Below are 19,034 nucleotides of genomic sequence, written 5' to 3'. Positions count from 1 at the left end.
GAAAAATTACTTGGCTGCTATAGCATAACAATGAAGTGACTGAAAAATCCAGAATTTCAGATAATCTACTTAAACATGTTTAAAGTATGTTTTGTTTTGCTGACTTTTTGCATACTTATTTCTACATGGTTTAAATCGACTGTTTTTAAAATGACACTTATAAATCCTGATAAACTGCTAAACCCACAAAAAAAGACTGTACATCCGTTAATAATCAGAAATATGAACAAAGAGTAAATTTTTTAATAATCAAAACATTCCTGGCCAGATGCTGTGGCTCACGCCTGTAATCCCAATACTTCGGGAGGCCGAGGCAGGTGGACCACTTGAGGCCAGGGTTTAAGACCAGCCTGGCCAACATAGCAAAACCCAGTCTCTACTAAAACTACAAAAAATTAGCTGGGCATAGTGGTGCATGTGTGTAATCCCAGCTGCTCAGGAGGCTGAGGGATGAGAATTGCTTGAACCCAGGAGGTGTGAGCCAAGATCACACCCCTGCACTCCAGCCTGGGCGACAGAGCAAGACTGTCTCAGAAACAAAACAAAATAAAAATTCCTTTCAAGGATATTCTATGCAAAGTTCTTTATGGTTATAAAAAATAGAAGCAATATGAATATTTTAAATTACATGTTTGGTTAAGTCATTTAAGGTATATTCATACGATAACATACTGTGCTGCTATTAAAAAATTTTTTTAATAATCTTTCAGCTTATTATATTATTATATTATTATATTAAAAATCTGTCTTTCAGGCTGGAGTGCAGTGGTGCCATCACAGCTCACGGCAGCTTCAACCTCCCAAGCTCAAGTGATCCTCCCATCTCAGCCTCCTGAGTAGCTGGGATGACAGACTTATGCCACCACGCCCAGCTAATTTTTCTATTTTTCGTAGAGACAGGGTCTCACCATGTTGCCCAGGCTGGTCTCAAACTCCTGTGCTCAACCGATCTGCCTGCCTCAGCCTCCCAAAGTTCTGGGATTATAGACATAAGCCACCACATCTAGCCTAAAATCATTTTTAAGAACATTTAGGCCAGGTGTGGCAGCATATGCCTGTCATCTCAACACTTTGGGAAGTTGAGGCAGGAGAATTGCTTGAGGCCAAGAGTTTGAGACCTGCCTGAGCAACATGACAAGACCCTCTCTCTACAAAAAGAAAAATTTTTAAACATTAGCTGGGTGTGGTGGTGTACACCTGCAGCCTCAGCTATTCAGGAGACTGAGGTTGGAGGGCCCTTGAGCCCAGGAGTTCAAAGTTACAGTGAGCTGTGATTATGCTACTGCACTCCATCCTGAGCGACAGAGTGAGACCCTGTCTCTAAGAATAAAAAAAAAAAATTTTAAGAATAATTATATGGGAAAATTATAATATAAAGTAGATTAAAATTGAATATACACAAATCAATTATATGGAAATATGATATTCACTATATATACATGAAAGTAAATACACCAAAATATTTGCAGTAGTTGTATATGGGTAGAGTGAGAGAGCATGGTGAGATTTTTTTTGTTCTTGTTGGTTTTTACCGTGTGCTGGCACTAGTTTAGGCACTTTCCTTGTGTTAACATATCTCTTGCTACTTTTTTTAAAGCAGCTTTATCAAGGGATAATTGACATACAATAAATTAGACCTTTTCAAACTGTACAATTCCCATGAAACCATCACCACAATCAAAATACAATATTCATCACTCCCAAAAGTTTCCTCATACCTCCCCTATTCCAGCCTCCTTCATCCCCAGACAACCACTGATGTGCTTTCTGTCACTATAGATTAGTTTGCATTTTCTAGAATTTTATATAAATGGAATCATGCCATATGTACTTTTTTTCTTTTTTCTTTTTTTTTTTTTTTTTTTTTTTTTTTGAGATGGAGTTTTGCCCTTGTTGCCCAGGCTGGAGTGCAATGGGGATATCTCAGCTCACTACAACCTCCACCTCCCGGGTTCAAGCCATTCTGCCTCAGCCTCCCGATTAGTTGGGATTACAGGCATGCGCCACCACACCCAGCTAATTTTGTATTTTTACTAGCGATGGGGTTTCTCCATGTTGGTCAGGCTGGTCTCAAACTCCCAACCTCAGATGATCCGCTTGCGTCAGCCTCCCAAAAGTGCTGGGATTACAGGCATGAGCCACCGCGCCCAGTCAGCCGTATGTACTTTTTCGTATGATTTATTTCACTCAACATAATTCTTTTGAGATTCATCCATGTTGCCAAGCATATCAATAGTTCATTGCCTTTTACTGCTGAGTTGTATTGTATTGTGTATATACACACCAGTTTATCTGTTTGTCTTTTGATGGACATTTGAGCTGTTTCAGTTTTGACCATTACAAATAAAACTGTTATGAACCTCTGTGTACAAGTCTTTGTATGGATTTATGCTTTCATTTCTTTCATTTCTCTTGGGTAATACCTAGGGGTAGAACAGTTGGATGGTATGGCAGGTATATATTTAACTTTTTTAAAAACTGCCAAATTATTTTCCTTAGTGGTTGTACGATTTTACATTCCAAACAGCAGTAGATGAGAGTTCCAGTTCCTGCACATCCTTGTCAAATCTCAGTACAGTCAGTCTTTAATTGTAGTCATTCTAATAGTTATGAGTTGACTGTGGGAGTTTTGTTTCTTCTTTATGATTTTTTGTATGTGTGTTTTCCAATTTTTCTGCAATAAAATGTATCTTCCATAATCAAAAAATTATTTAAAGTAACTAAAATAAGATGTAGACTAGTCCAATATGAAGTCTTAGTCTGGAGACTCTTCATTCTAAAAGAGTAACCCAACATGGTCTTCAGAGCACCCAGCAAAGACCACTAGCTGTATGGCCTGTGTAACCCTGCCTCATATCCTCATAAGATAACATTTGTTTTTTGGCCAGGCATGGAGCCTCATGCCTGTAATCCCAGCACTTTTGGAGGCTGAGGCGGGCGGATCACTTGAGCCCAGAAGTTTGAGACCAGCCTAGGCAACGTAGTGAGACCCTGTCTATACGAAAAATAGGAAAAATTAGCCGAGCATAGTGTTGCACACCTGTGGTAGTGGCCACTTGCAAGACTGAGGTGGGGAGAATTGGCTGAGCTCAAGAAGCTGAGGTTGCAGTGAACTGGTATTGTGCCACTGCACTCCAGCCGGGGCAACAGAGCGAGACTCTGTCTCGAAAAAAAAAAAATGTTTTTTGCAGAGAGAGAGAGAGATATATATATAAAACTATATATATATAGATATATATATTTTTTTTTTTTGAGACAGAGTCTCACACTGTCACCCAGGCTGGAGTGCAGTGGTGCTATCTGGGCTCACTGCAACCTCCACCTTCCAGGTTCAAGCTATTATTCTGCCTCAGCCTCCCGAGTAGCAAGGATTATAGGCATGCACCACCACACCCAGCTAATTTTGCATTTTTGGTAGAGATGGGGTTTCACCATGTTAACGAGGCTGGTCTCCAACTCCCAACCCCAGGTGATCTGCCCGCCTTGGCCTCCCAAAGTGCTGAGATTACAGGTGTGAGCCTAACATTTGTTTTTTAAAATCAACTTGCTTTTCAATGTTACAACCTTTAGGAAAAAATGTACCAACACACCTAAACTTCCCAATGTTATCTATTATTTCCTTTTTCTGTTTTCCAGTTCGTATCCATCCAGATTTTATAGAGTTCTAACACACTATTCTGTAGTTTATAATGAAATTTTACTTGTCATATCGTATTTTCCATATTGCTTATTTGTCTTTTTAACCATAATTTTAAATGTCAAGTTAATGTATCATATATTACTTCCCCCTTCTCCCTTGTTGAGCTGTTTCTAATTTTTCATTATTAATAGTAATGTTGGCCGGGCGCAATGGCTCACACCTGTAATCCCAGCACTTTGGGAGGCCAAGGTGGGTGGATCATGAGGTCAGGAGTTCAAGACCAGCCTGGCCAATATGGTGAAACCCCATCTATACTAAAAATATAAAAATTAGCCGGGTGTGGTGGCACACACCTGTAGTTCCAGCTACTCAGGAGGCTGAGGTAGGAGAATCACTTGAACCCAGGAGGCAGAGGTTGCAGCGAGCCGAGATCACGCCACTGCACTCCAGCCTGGGTGACAGATCGAGACTCCGTCTCAAAAGAAAAGTAATTTAATAAGAAGTAAGTTGATACAAAAGCTTGTTTCTTCTTTTGAATTTTTCCTTATGATAAACACCCAGGAGTGAGACTCCTGATCAAAGGCTAGAACATTTTTCTGATTGCCAATACATACTGTCGTATCACTTTCCCAAAGGATATTTTAATACTAATTTTAATGTTACTTGCCATGTGTCAGCCCTGGTTTCTGAAGTATTTGCTAATTTTCTAGGTATAGCCTACGTCGTTGTTCTAATTTACGTGCCTTTGGCTACTCACCAGGTAGACGTTTTTCCATGTCTGATCTCCTGCTAGGATAGCTGCCTGTTGTCCTTTATTGATTGATACTCTGTTTTCACAGATTCAGAGCCAAAGAGTATGACCCTTGACTCTCTCAGGGCTTCCCAAACTGAGCACATCCGGACCCCAGAGGCAGATATTGTGCAAAAGGTGTAAGTATTCAAAGTTGTAATAACATGGGCTTCTCTGCTTTTATTTTGTTTGTATTTTTAATTGATTTAGTTTGGTTTTTTTCAGACAGGCATGGGAGTTCTCAGCTGACAGTGTGCTCCGACAGCCAAAATTAAACGGTTGTCTAAGAAACAAAGATTCTTGGGGATGATTATATTGTGATGTGTTTCCTACCTAAACCTTATTATTTGGCTGGTTGGGTAAAGAGTGAAGTTAACTCTAACCATGTGGGAACAGCTCTTTCCATTTGTCCAATCTGAGATCTACAGAGATGCCTAGAAAGCTGAAATCTATTACTTCAACCTGGGTTTCTCCCCTCAGCATTCAATCAGCTCTGAGTAAAATAAATAATGCTAATAATCTTAACACCAATATTAATAATAATTGCTAGCCTGTATTGAGTGCTTCCTGTGTACTGTACTAATGTGCTTACTGCAAGCCTGGCCTGTCAGGCATAGTGTTTTCACTTAAGTACCTTCGGTAGTGGCAGCTGGTGTGGCCTCTCTGCTTCCATCTGGAACTGCAGCCTTTCGTGACCTCCCGAAAACCTCGATGACTTAAGAACCCGCCATCACCTGCCCAGGAATGTAAGGATTCCCTCCTGGGTCAAAAAGTTTTTGTGTTCCCCAGGAATAAAGGGGGAAAGGCACTTGGATGAATAAGACAGCCACCAGAGGAACTCCATTTTTAGAATTTTATACCTGATCTTTCCTCACAATGTATTTTAAATGCTTATGACAACCAGCCCCACCAAAAAACACACAAAAAAATTTTAAATCAGAAGAAAAAAACACAAACATTTCACAGAAGTCATTATAGCCTTTGTGACTTAATTTAAGGCTTGACAGAAGGATTCCTGACATAGAGATTTCTGGGGAAAAAAAAAAAAGCAAAACGATCAGGTTTGTGGTTCTCATTTGCAGCATAGCTATTCCTCAGGGAAATTAAAGGTTTTCCAAGCACTAAATTCTGAAGGAGACTTCTCCTATAGGCTTTTATAGAGTGACATTGAATGATTTAAAGTCTCATATATTTACAGGAAATTCCATTCACCTCCTTCAACAAATATTTCTCAAGTTTCTACAGTAAGGCCGTGTACTAGTAGAGCACAGTAAAGAGAATACTCATTTAGCTAAAAAAATAAAATAAAATGCCCAGAACCAGGCCTGGCACACAGCAGGCACACAGTAGCTGATATTGCTGCTGTCACTGCAATCCGTGTGGCTGCTTTTCAGTGTCCTTTTTACCCAGAGGGCACAAGTCAGTTATCATCACGGCAAACAGCGAATGACAGCAGTTCTACAATGGATAAAACCAACACAGCACATGACCTTTTAGTGGCTGAATTTGATCAAGGATAGAATTCAGAGGGCATGTAGCCCGGCACGGTGGCTCGTGCCTGTAATCCCAGCACTTTGGGAGGCTAAGGCTGGTGGATCATCTAAGGTCAGGAGTTTGAGACCAGCCTGACCAACATGGTGAAACCCTGTCTCTACTAAAAATACAAAAATTAGCCGGACGTGGTGGCAGGTGCCTGTAATCCCAGCTATTCAGGAGGCTGAGGCAGGAGAATCGCTAGAACCCGGGAGGTGGAGGTTGCAGTGAGCCCAGATTGTGCCTTGCACTCCAGCCTGGGGGACAGAGCAAGACTCCATCTCAAAAAAAAAAAAAAAAAAAAGAATTCAGAGGGCATAAAGGAATGAATGGATAGTTACATGTTCCTAACACAATCTTTCTTAAAGGTCACTTTCTTTTTCCAGCTAATCCTTTGATAGAAGAAATTTCAGTTAAATAATTATATGCCATTCAATTAAAAGCATAAATATGCAACCCCAAAGAGCAAACTATTTCTCCCACTGTCTAAGTTTTAGGGTTTATCCTGAGGAAACCCCAAAAGTGAAGACCAATCTTTCTAATCTTCCTTACCATGGGATATGCAGAAGAAAAAGAGTTGACTAAGTATGTCAAATGTCAGGCACAGTGCCTGCAGAGAACAGGTGCTCGATGTTGGTTCACTTGCCCTCTTTCTTTCCACCAGAGTTTTTCTTTAGTTTGGTCCTGTTGGTTTGCTCTTTTCAAAGGGGCAGAGATTATGATATACACCACCTACACAAAGGACTTCTGGGATACGGGCCTGAGTCACCCAAGAAGTTGAGCGCTGTGTATACATCTCTTCTTCCAAGAGAAAGAGAAGGGAAGGCTGAACCAAGACTATTTAGCCGGGAGACATCAGCCAGCATCAGTCATGTGAGTGTAAACCCCTAAAAGCTTGGTCTGAAAGCCCTACTTGGAGTTCATCAAGGATACCATGTACAGTTGTATAGATTGCTAACTATTTGAGGGCACCTGATAAAGGGGATGAGGGAGGCACTGAGGTCCAGCCTGGGGTCTGCTTACCAAGCCCTGCACAGCCACATTGGGCTGCATCCTCCTGAAGGATGGAACATCATTTCTAATTCCCTTTTTTTTTTTTTTTTTCCCCCGAGACACAGTCTCACTGTGTTGCCCAGGCTGGAGTGCAGTGGGGCGATCTCGGCTCACTGCAACCTCCACCTCCCAGGTCCAAGCGATTCTCCTGCCTCAGCCTCCCGAGTAACCGGGATTACAGGCATGTGACACCACTCCCAGCTAATTTTTGTATTTTTCCAGTACAGACGGGGTTTCACCATGTTGGCCAGGCTGGTCTCGAACTCCTGACCTCAAGTGATCCACCTGCCTCAGCCTCCCAAAGTGCTGGGATTACAGGCATAAGCCACTGTACCCGGCCCCATTTCTAATTCCTACAAAGGTACTGAGTGGGTAGTCTGCCATCCTCTCTTAGGAGGAACCACTGTGTTGTTCTAGCCCATGGGGAAAAGTGAAGACTGACATAGTTGTGGTCATCTGCCTGAGGTTTCCTGAAAGTTAGCAAATAATTCCGCAGTGAATAAAGCTGGCTTTGATTTAGAATAGTTAACCGTTAATCATGGCAACACCAATCTACCAAAGGTGAAAACTGTTTCACTTTGACCCAGCTCTGTAGATCATGATTTAGAAACTAAGAAAGGAAGCAGGCCCTAAGTGTTTTTTCTTCCTCTTTCCTCTTATGAAATTATACCCAGCAGTTTTACATCAAAGGCTGAACCTTTGAGTCTCCCCATCGGCTCTGCATTCTCTAAGATTCACTCTTCTACTTCACCTGGAACCCACACAAATTCCATTCTAAGCCAGTCTGTCACCTTGTTCGACATAATCTTCTTTGATGGATTTTTTTCATTTCCTATACATGTCATGGTCCCCTTCCTTGATTTTTCACCTTTAGGAGAGGGATTTGATTGACAAGTCCAAGAGAAAGAAAAGACCCAAGAAAGACAAAACCAAAGGACCCAAAAGGGAGAGAGAAGGAAAGGTCTACGGGGAAGCAGAGGCTGCCATTGGTAAGAGAGTGTGCCTGCAAGTAACAACCTGGAGAAGACTTCTGTTAGGGGTCTGGAGGTAGTATGGATAATTAGCATGGATCCTACCGGACAAACTCTCTGTTTTGAGTCTCCTTGACTACTACAGCTAAGATGGTATTGCAGCCTTACGTCATGTCAGTATCTTAATAGACAGAGATACAGGAAAGCGGGGAGCCTAGAGGCCTGTGATCACCAAGAAAGGAAATTATAATAATAACAATTTACTGAATACCTACTCTATTAGGACTCTGTATATGTGATCTCGTTAAATCCTCACAACATCTCCATGAAGGAAGTGTTATTATTATATTCATGTAGCAACTGAGGCTGAGCAAGGTTGGGTGACTTACATAATATCAAGCAGATCAGACAGTAAAGTGGTAGACCCAGGGTTTGTCCTTTCCTATTTGACTCCCAACAGATTCTATTGCCACTACCTCCAAAAAATAATAACTATATCACATAATCGGAGTATTGGGTAGTGAGAGCATTTGGGAAGAGGAAGGATGCCACAAGTGTTGAATGATCTTCCAAGCTACAGTTTCTGTCTTGGTTCCCTAGGTTGAGCCTAACCAGGAACTCGGATTTTGTTGCTTCTGAAGACTTTCTTTAGCCTAAAACTTACACCCATCCTTTACTGCCCACATGATTCAGAAGACCTTCCAAACAAATCCAGTGCTGCCAGAAAGGACAGCAATGGATATGCTCCTGAGCGAAACCTATTTTTGAGATTTGCTTGTTCATCTCTTGCTGAGTTTACATTTTTGTAGCCCATGACTTGGGTAGCATTAGCGGAATTAGGAAAAGGAAATACTTGTGGTGCCCCCACCAAAGGTGAAGCGAAGGAAGGGTCCTTAGAGTGCGGAAGGCTGAACTTTGCCAGGTTGCAAAGCTGCAACCTCAAGTCAGACTCTCAAGGCATGACTTTCCAGCTGTGTGTACAAGCCTCCCCTCTGGACGGTCCTGCCCCCTCCATAAGTCAGAGTGAAATAGAACTTTTTTTTTTTTTTTTTGAGACAGAGTCTCACTCTGTCACCCAGGATGGAGTGCAGTAGCACAAACTCGGCTCACTGCAACCTCCGCCTGCCGGGTTCAAGCAATTCTTCTGCCTCAGCCTCCCGAGTAGCTGGGATTATAGGCACCCACCACCACGCCCAGCTAATTTTTGTATTTTTAGTAGAGATGGGGTTTCACCATATTGGCCAAACTGGTTTAAAACTCCTGACTTCGTTAATTGCCCACATCAGCCTCCCAAAGTCCTAGGATTACAGGTGTGAGCAACCACGCCAGCTGAAATAGAACTTATTTAATAGCAAGACAGTTGAATGTCAGTTGATCCAAAGAGGATAAGGTAGTTTCTCAAAGGGTGGTCTGTGAACTACTCTTCCCAAAACACTTGGGGTGTTTGTTACAATATGGATTCCCACTGAACCAGATTCTGGGGCTGGGGCCAGGAATCTGCACCCCAGGTGAATCCACTGCATGCTAACTTTTAAAAGTTACTAAAAAGGGGCCAGGCACGGTGGCTCACACCCGTAATCCCATCACTTTGGGAGGCTGAGGTGGGCGGATTGCTTGAGCTCAGGGATTTGAGACTAGCCTGGGCAACATGGCAAAACCCTGTTCCTACAAAAAATACAAAAATTAGCCAGACATGGTGGTATGCCTGCAGTTCCAGCTACTCAGGAAGCCGAGGTGGGAGGATCACAAGCCCAGGCAGTCGAGGCTGCAGTAAGCCATGATCGTGCCACTGCACTCCAGCCTGAGCGACAGAGCAAGACCCTGTCTCAAAAAAAAAAAACAGTTACTAAAAAGGATGTCTAGTGATCACATTAAGTTAACTCAGCTATATCTCTATCCCCAATTGTTCTCCCCCAGGAAAGTCAAAGGACTCAAAGGCTAAAAAAAAATTAGAAAAAAAAACAAGACCCCAAAGGAAAAGGACACAGAAGGAAAGAAATCTGGAGACAGCGGCAGAGCTGAGTGGGCCTGATGTCAACTCTGACGAAACAGAAGACACCTCAAATAGAGGTTCCTTCGCTTCAGACTCCTTTGTAGAGGACCTTTGGCTTTCTCCCAAATATGATGCCCAGGAGACTCAAGTTTCTCTAGATGGAAGATCATCACCCTCCCAGATTGCAACTGTCACTGGCAACATGGAATCTAAAGAAGAGAGAAGCTGTGAGGACCCTTCCAAGGTAGGGTCTGATGTCCTCAGCTTGACAGAGGAAGTTCTGTTCTCACTTGGTACGACTGCAGAGGTGGGAAAAGCTGCCCCTAATTATATTGCACTTACTAAAACAGCTCAACTACCTAATGGTCTTATTGTTCTACTTTGGTACGTTCTGACCCCAGTAAGAAGCCAGACCTAATCAAAGATGCAGGGGTAGCAAAGCCCCTCTGAGGTGATGATGCATTCTGTGAGGCCTGCACATTGCCAGGGCAAGTGTCCACCCTGTAAAGAATAGGAAATGAGCACAGCACCCATCTCTGAGAGGTACAGGACTCATGGTTACAGGGAAACATGGATACTGGCTGTCAGAGCCGAGCATATTTCCTTGACTTAGGCTAGGGCTCATCTATTACTTGCCTCCCAAAGGCTGTGGAAATTCCTGCTTTCCTAATCTGCGTTTCTGCAGTATACAGCTGGAACAGAGAGAAGCAGCTTGTACACATATAGTACACCTTTGTACACAGCTTACAATAGGTGTGTAGTACACCTATCGTACACAGCTTGTACACCTGCTTTTACAAGGTGCTTTCGAGCCAGGCGTGGTAGCTCACACCTGTAATTCCAGCACTTTGGGAAGCCAAGGAGGGTGGATCACGAGGTTAGGAGTTCAAGACCAGCCTGGCCAACATAGTGAAACCCCATCTCTACTAAAAATACAAAAGTTAGCCAGGCTTGGTGTTGTGCACCTGTAATTCCAGCTACTTGGGAGGCAGGAGAATCACTTGAACCCAGGAGGCAGAGGTTGCAGTGAGCCAAGATCACGCCACTGCACTCCAGCCTGAGTGACAGAGAGAGACTCCGTCTCAAAAAAAACACAAGATGTAAGAGTCCCTTGGTTCCAGGGTCCTTGATTCTAATGTGAAGGTCTGAAGAGAAAAACTGAGTGTAAGGAAAAATTACTCTTGAAAATTGCTGCAATTAGGCCGGGTGCAGTGGCGCATGCCTGTAATCCCAGCACTTTGGGAGGCCAAGGCAGGAGCATTCCTTGCGATCAGGAGTTTGAGGCTGCAGTGAGCTATGATTATGCCACTCCACTACACTCCAGCCTGAGCAACAGAACAAGACTCAATCTCTAATCAAAAAAAAAGAAAAGAAAAGAAAAAAGAAAATCCCTGCAATTAACTAAAAAAGAATGCCATATAGATACGTCATCTGTCAGTAAGACCAAAACAGCCCATTTTTCCTCTGCTGTTGGAATAAGTTACTATTTCTTCCACTGAGACTAAGGTACTGAACTTCATTTTGACATCTTACACAAAAAAATTACAAAGTAGCTTTAAATACTACAAATACACACACAGCTAAGCCACTACAGTTAAACTCACACATGTTACATTAACCTTTACAACCACCCTTGTGAGCCAGGTGTGATTAGCCCCATTTTACAGATCCAGAAATAGAAACTGGAAAGAGTTAAATGCAGGTTGCCAGAAACTGCACAACCATCGAGTGGTATAGCCAAGACTTAAGCTTAGGTCCTGTGACTCCAAGTTCAGGACTCTTGTCACCATTTTAAATTATTATCTATTTACTTTTTTTTTTTTTTTTTTTTTTTTTTTTGAGACGGAGTCTCACTCTGTCACCCAGGCTGGAGTGCAGTGGCCGGATCTCAGCTCACTGCAAGCTCCGCCTCCCGGGTTCCCGCCATTCTCCTGCCTCGGCCTCCCGAGTAGCTGGGACCACAGGCGCCTGCCACCTCGCCCGGCTAAGTTTTTGTACTTTTTTTTGGTAGAGACGGGGTTTCACCGTGTTAGCCAGGATGGTCTCGATCTCCTGACCTCGTGATCCGCCCGTCTCGGCCTCCCAAAGTGCTGGGATTACAGGCGTAAGCCACCGCGCCCGGCCTCTATTTACTTATTTTATGGCTCATGGACTTCCAAAAAGGATTCCAGGAAGATTTTCCTTTATAGTTCTCAGTCCCTCCCAGCTGCCTGGATCACACAATTCTGCTCTGCACAACAGATGAAAATTTTAACCTATGGGCAAAACTTTTCTGAACCTGCGAGATCATCAGCATTTCTTAGATTTATTGTCAATCCATAGCACTATGCTGCCTCTGCAAAGGCTAAAAAGCAAGGAGGTTTTTCTCTGAGTTGGATACACAGAGTTCCTGGAAGGCTCGCCTCTCAAGGTTCCCTTCATAGGCATATTTCTGAGAAAGAGGCACTAGGGAGAAAAAGAAAGCTATGACAACCTTCATATAAACTGAAAGAACAACCTTCCATTGGAAAGGTGAGTTTCTATGGGATTAAATGTGAGTCTGACCCATTTAAACCTAAAATTTTCCCCTGGTAAAATAGCTTCTTTTTTTTTTTTTTTTTTTTTTTTTTTTTTAGAGGGAGTTTCACTCTTGTTGCCCAGGCTGGAGTGCAATGTCGCAATCTCGGCTCACTGCAACCTCTACCTCCCGGGTTCAAGCAATTCTCCTGCCTCAGCCTCCCGAGTAGCTGGCATTACAGCCATGCGCCACCACACCTGGCTAATTTTGTATTTTTAGTAAAGATAGGGTTTCTCCATGTTGGTCAGGCTGGTCTCGAACTCCCTACCTCAGGTGATCTGCCCACCTCAGCCTCCCAAAGTGTTGGGATTACAGGTGTGAGCCAATGCGACCGGCCAGTAAAATGACTTCTATCTAGAACCTGTGGTTCCTAGCTCTAGCTTCATGTTAGAATCACTCAAGAAACTTTTTAACAACTGAGGCCTTCCACCTAGAGATTCTCATTGGTCTGGGTAGAGTCTTGGCCTCAAGTAGTTTTGTTTTCGTATATATATATATATATAAAAAAATTTTTTTTTGACAGAGTCTTGCTGTGTCGCCCAGGTTGCAGTGCAGTGGTGAGATCTCAACTCACTGCAACCTCCGTCTCCTGGGTTCAAGCAATTTTCCTGCCTCAGCCTCCCAAGTAGCTGGGATTACAGGCCTGCACCACCATGCCCGGCTAATTTTTGTATTTTTAGTAGAGATGGGGTTTCACCTGTTGGCCACGCTGGCCTGGAACTCCTGACCTCAGGTGATCCGCCCACCTCGGCCTCCCAAAGTGTTGGGATTACAGGCATGAGCCACCATGCCCGGCCCCTTGTTTTTATATTTTTGAGACAGAGTCTTGCTTTGCCACCCAGGAGTACAGTGGCATGATCATAGGTCACTTGTTACCTTGAACCTCTGGGCCCAAGCAATCCTCCCACCTCAGCCTCCCGAAATGCTGGGGTTACAGGCGTGAACTGCTGCACCCAGCCACAAGTAATTTTTGAAAGCTCCTTGGGTGATTCTAAAGTGCAGCCAGGGATGAGAACTCTAGAACCTACCATGTACTGGACATTATGTTGGCACTTTCATCATTTCAGCTAATCCTGGCAATAGACCATGAGGAAGACAATATTGGGAAGTTTAAGTTGTGATCCCTAAATCCCAAAGCAAGTAAGAGAGAGCGTTGAATCCAGGTCAGTCGGACCCGAAAGTCCAAGCTGGTGGTGGCTAATCTATGCAGCTGTGGGTAGAGTGTGGAGTCTGTTTTGTGATTCCATCTTTGATTAGAGACAACACTATCTTGGGTGGAGAAGGGCTCACTGCTGAGACAGACCCATCTGTTTATTGCACTGAGAATACTCTGGTTTCTTAGGCCCTCCTCACTAAGAGGGAGCAGGAGAAGGCTTCCTGGGACAGGCTTCGAGCAGAAAAAGCCGAGATGAGGTGGCTGGAAGTGGAGAAGAAGAGAAGGGAGCAGGAAGAGCAAAGGCAGCTCCAGCAGGAACAGCTGGAGAGAGCAAAAAAGATGGAGGAGGAGCTGGAGCTGGAGCAGCAGAGACGTGCAGAAGAGATCCGGTAGGTCGGGCAAGCCAAAGAGACTACAGCCATGTTAGAAAGCAGAAGAAAAAGGCAGCGGTTGACCTCCCCTAGGGGCAATGTTTGGTTCTGACACTCATGCCCTGAAGTTAAAACAGCATATGTCATTTTTCTCTATCCTTAGTTTTCCTAGGAACAACACTGACCAGAGATAAGCTGCAGCGTCTCAACCATGTGCACTGATTGATACACTCTGCTGAATATCACTCTCTGTCAAGTTTACAACTCCATGTGAGGGTTACTCACATTGATGACCCTGAGATCTTCTTGAGAAGGCTCTGAGATTCAGTCCAGCAAACATTTGTCAAGCCCCTGTACTTTGTTGTCTGCAATGTGCTAGGCCCTTTCACAGGCCTCAACTGCAATTTAATCTTCACAACCCTGTGAGGCAGGAGTTTCAAAATCATAAGCATGAAAAATGAACTTAAGACCCCTGCCCCAGAGCACAGAGCTGTGCACTGAAACTTCTAGGCTTCTGGTTTCAAGCTCCCTGGGCTCTTTGCTCTTCAATCCTGGCCTCCCTTGGAAAACTGAGTCTCCTGGGAATAGGTGCTCCCTGTGGCGTGTGGGCTGCAGAGTCTCCCCCATGGGCACTGTCTGTTGGCTTATCTCACAAGGATGCCTCAGTGTTTTCTGCCATTTCCCTGACCATCTTGTGTTTTTTCAGCTTGAGGAAACAGAGACTCCAAGAAGAACAGCAGCGGCAGGAGGAGGAGGAGAGAAAGCAGCAGCTCCGGTTGAAAGCAGCCCAGGAGAGAGCCCGGCAACAGCAAGAGGAGTTTCGGAGGAAACTGCGAGAACTACAGAGAAAAAAGCAGCAGGAGGAAGCCGAGAGGGCCGGTGAGGGGGTTCTTGAGCTCTTTGGCTCTCTCTTCTATTTGGGGCAGAAACATTTTTATCCAACTGTGAGTGTTCATTTATTCCTATCCTAGGCGTTAGTGTGTTAAGCACTCTAAATAATATATAAACTATTTTTTTCAAAGTGATTATGTATGACTATAGTGTGTTAATATAGATCTAAATAAGAAAGTAATGACTTGCTTGTGGAAATGACTCCAGAGTCCTGCTCTCAATCCAACAATCTCCTGAACTGGGATCCTGCCCTTCCCTTTGCCCTTTCGGCATTGCTCAGGAGCTACCTAAATTGGAGACACAGTCCTACTCCTTGCCTCTTCCTGAGCAGACGGAAACAGCCACAAACATCTGGATAGCTTCAGGGCAGACTTTCAGGTGCTGATATGTGGAATCTCGCCAGCCTCTTTTTAAAAATCATTTGTTTATTTGTTTGAGTTAGAGCCTTGCACTGTCGCCTGGGCTGGAGTGCAATGGCGTGATCTCAGCAACCTCTGCCTCCCAGGTTCAAGCAATTCTCCTGCCTCAGCCTCCCGAGTAACTGGGATTACAGGCACCCGCCACCATGCACAGATAATTTTTTGTATTTTTAGTAGAGCTGGAGTTTCACTAATGTTGGCCAGGCTGGTCTCGAACTCCCGACCTCATGATCTGCCTGCCTCGGCCTCCCAAAGTGCTGGGATTACAGGCTTGAGCCACTGCACCCGGCTAGGAAGCACCAAGTTTCTCTAGACCCTGATCTGACACTCTTCTCTAACCCAGCTTCATACCACCACATAAACACACCGGGCTCTGGAAAAATTCTTCTCCAAGGCTTTGTATTAACTGCATAGTGTACTACACGTAGTAGGTGCTTAATAAAGGACTCTCAAATTAGTAAATTAATGCCTAAGGTACTCCCCAGAGAGGATGTGGCAGCCTGCTAGCAGGTAAACTGCAAAATTTCTCACGGGGAGTCCTTCAGAATCACAGATTTGAGAATTGGATCAGAAAATTGTTTTCCCCAAACTGATCCCTGCTGAGCCCACCCCCTTTTCTATTCTGCAGAGGCAGAGAAGCAAAGGCAAAAGGAATTGGAAATGCAGTTAGCAGAAGAACAAAAACGCCTGATGGAAATGGCTGAAGAGGAACGACTGGAGTACCAGTGGCTAAAACAGGAAGAAGAGAAGGCTCAGCTGGAGGCAGAGGAGAGGAGGCAAAAGGAAGAGGAAGCAGCAAGACTGGCTCTGGAAGAAGCCACGAAACAAGCCCAGGAACAAGCCAGGTACTGGACATTTGGGCAACGGTTGCCATAGGGGGATGGTCCAAGGGCTTCACTGTCCAGTGCTTAGGGCCAGCCTTGCACTGCCTTTAGACAAGAAAAGTCCCCCGACCCCAAGCATGGTTTGGAAGACTGAAAGGCATAGAGGGATTATTTTGCTGCAAATATCAAGGATTCCTCCATGGCTTAAAGAAGTTGTAATGAATCTACAAGGGAGTTTAGAGATATCTACCTCAATCCTCTAGTTTATAGATGAAAAAAGCAAGTCCCAAAGAGGGAAAGGATCTTGATCACAGACAAACGTGACTTAGGGACAATGCCAGGACCAGATCTAAGACCTCCCGATTTCAAACCCACTGCCTTCCTTGATATCTACTGAGTGCCTGTTATGTGCCAAACACTGTCCTAGACACTAGGAATTCTGGAGTAAGCAAGACAGAGAAGGTCTGTCTTCCCATCGCATTTACATTCCAGGGGTGGGAGTGGGGACAGACTCTAAACAAATATTTTTTAAAGCCAACAATAAATGCTATACAGAAAAAAATTTAAATATGTGATAGGACGCCGGGCACAGTGGCTCACACATGTTAATTCCAGCACTTTGGGAGACCAAGATGAGAGAATTGCTTGAGCTCAGGAGTTCAAGACCAGCCTAGGCAACTAAGTGAAACCTCCATCCCTACAAAAAAATCAAAAAATTAGCCGGGTGTGGTAGTGAATGCCTGTGGTCCCAGTTACATGGGAGGCTGAGGCAGGAGGATCGCTTGAGCCTGGGAGGTCAAGGCTGCAGTGAGCCAAGATCAAGTCACTGCACTCCAGCCTGGGTGACACACCAAGATTCTCTCTTTTAAAAAAAAAAAAAAAAAAAAAAAAAAAAGGCAGGGGGTGCCGGGTGCGGTGGCTCACGCCTGTAATCCTAGCACTTTGGGAGGCTGAGGCAGGTGGATCACCTGAGGTCAGGAGTTCGAGACCAGCCTGGTCAATGTAGTGAAACCTCATCTCTACTAAAAATACAAAAAGTAGCTGGGCATGGTGGCGGGCGCCTGTCATCCCAGCTACTCAGGAAGCTGAGGCAGGAGAATTGCTTGAAACTGGGAGGTAGAGGTTGCAGTGAGCCGAGATCGTGCCATTGCACTCCAGCCTGGGCAACAAGAGCAAGGCTCTGTCTCAAAAAAAAAAAAAAAAAAAAAAGGATGTGATAGGATTGCAGGTGGCTTATTTTAATTGGTTAGCCAGGGCAAGACCTCTCAGAAGAGGTGTCATATATGGTGAAACTTGAATAACAAAGAGCCACCTAAACATCTGGGAGAAAAATATTCCAGCAAGTAAACAGTAAATACAAAGGTCTGAAAAAAGAAATGAGACTGGCATGTTGGAATAAAAGACAGTATGGATGGAATGAAGTGGATGAAGGGCAAAGAATACTTCCAGATGAAGTTAGGGATGTGGGCCAAGACCAGATCTAACATGAGGGCCTTGTTAGGAGAAAAAGCACAGAATCCAAGTCATCCAGGGCCAGAGGAATTTTCCCCCTTTATTCTCCTACAATAGTGATTATCATTGCATCTTTCTGATAATAAAAACTGAGGTATGGATTTCAATTGACTCTTCAAAAAGCTAGGTCCTCTATAGTTGCTACATCATGAACTTCCCTTCCTTAGTGAAAGCAACTAATAATCATCCCTCTTTAGAACCACCAAAGTTGAAGGGTAAAGAGGCACAACCCAGAAAACTGTGATTCCAAAGTTAACTGTAAATACTTCTCCCCTTGATATTTGTCCACAACTTAAGCCGAATCTAAGATGATAAATACTCTTTAGGGGACCAAAAAGAGAAGGCAGCCAGTGCAACTCAATTTCAAGGTTGTCTACTAACCATAAGTTCTTCCTTCTCTGGACTTTCCTCAGCTGTTAGGTGAATTACAAAATGGATCATTAGGAAAGCCATGACTCCATTTCAAAATTATGTATTCCATGTACCATAGAAGCAGAATTAGGTTCCTAAATATCGAGACCACAGGCAAACTATTGGGAGTTCCAACTTTTCACGAGAAGAAAACTGACAGTCATCCAAGGGAAAGCTGGGCAATTTATAAGGCTAGTCCAAGTAGCTGAAAGCAGAGAACCAAATAACTAAAAGAATGAGGGGAAGAGCCTCACTCTACCAAGACTCAGGAGAATTTGATACTAACTGGCTTTATTTCATCTTCACTGTGACATTGGCCCTGGTACTTCAACTTCTCTGGCCCATTTCCTTACCCCACCCCACTTTTTTTGAGACAGAGTCTCACTCTGTTGCCCAGGCTGGAGTACAGTGGCACAATCTCTACCTCCACCTCCCAGATTCAAGAGATTTGTGCCTCAGCCTCCCAAGTAACTGGGAGTACAGGCATGCGCCACCATACCGGCTAGTTTTTGTATTTTTTATTTATTTATTTTTTCAAATCTTCAAAATAGTCTTTATTCTACATTTTTAGCATAAAATTCCACAAGTTAACTGCACCACAGTGTAGAGAGAGACATACAATGCTGAACTTCCAGAACAGTCAATGGTACAGTCAGACATCACATGTACAGAACTCACAATTTAGATGAACTGAAATTATAAGACAAAATAAAATCTAATTTCAGAAAACAAAAATCAAAACATTAAGGATCCCTGAAATATTCTTAAGCCTAATGAGATTTCACTGGACTCAAGTCATTTTGTAGTGAGGCATTCACAGTATGACCTTATTAACCCAGTCTAGGAATTTGGGGGAGCCAAATGAGTGGCTGCATCAGACACTCTGACAAAAAAATGGTAGCCAATTTTTGAT

General features: G+C 43.8%; 1 protein-coding gene across 2 annotated transcripts in view; it reads left to right on the top strand.

Moving 5' to 3' along the window:
* KIAA2012 (KIAA2012 ortholog) overlaps positions 1-19,034 on the top strand; it is a 139,823-nt gene that overhangs the window by 115,751 nt on the left and 5,038 nt on the right. For both annotated transcript variants that reach the window (XM_050750808.1, XM_050750807.1), the window contains exons 16-22: positions 4,480-4,570; positions 6,671-6,836; positions 7,891-8,005; positions 9,905-10,224; positions 13,880-14,082; positions 14,771-14,943; positions 16,003-16,219. In XM_050750808.1, coding sequence (XP_050606765.1) covers positions 4,480-4,570; positions 6,671-6,836; positions 7,891-8,005; positions 9,905-10,224; positions 13,880-14,082; positions 14,771-14,943; positions 16,003-16,219 — 1,285 coding nt within the window. The remainder of the gene's footprint in view (positions 1-4,479; positions 4,571-6,670; positions 6,837-7,890; positions 8,006-9,904; positions 10,225-13,879; positions 14,083-14,770; positions 14,944-16,002; positions 16,220-19,034) is intronic.

Source organism: Macaca thibetana, chromosome 12 (genome assembly GCF_024542745.1).
Source record: "Macaca thibetana thibetana isolate TM-01 chromosome 12, ASM2454274v1, whole genome shotgun sequence".
NCBI lineage: Eukaryota > Metazoa > Chordata > Mammalia > Primates > Cercopithecidae > Macaca > Macaca thibetana.
Note: the sequence above shows the minus strand (reverse complement) of the source record. Positions and strands in the feature narration are given on the sequence as shown.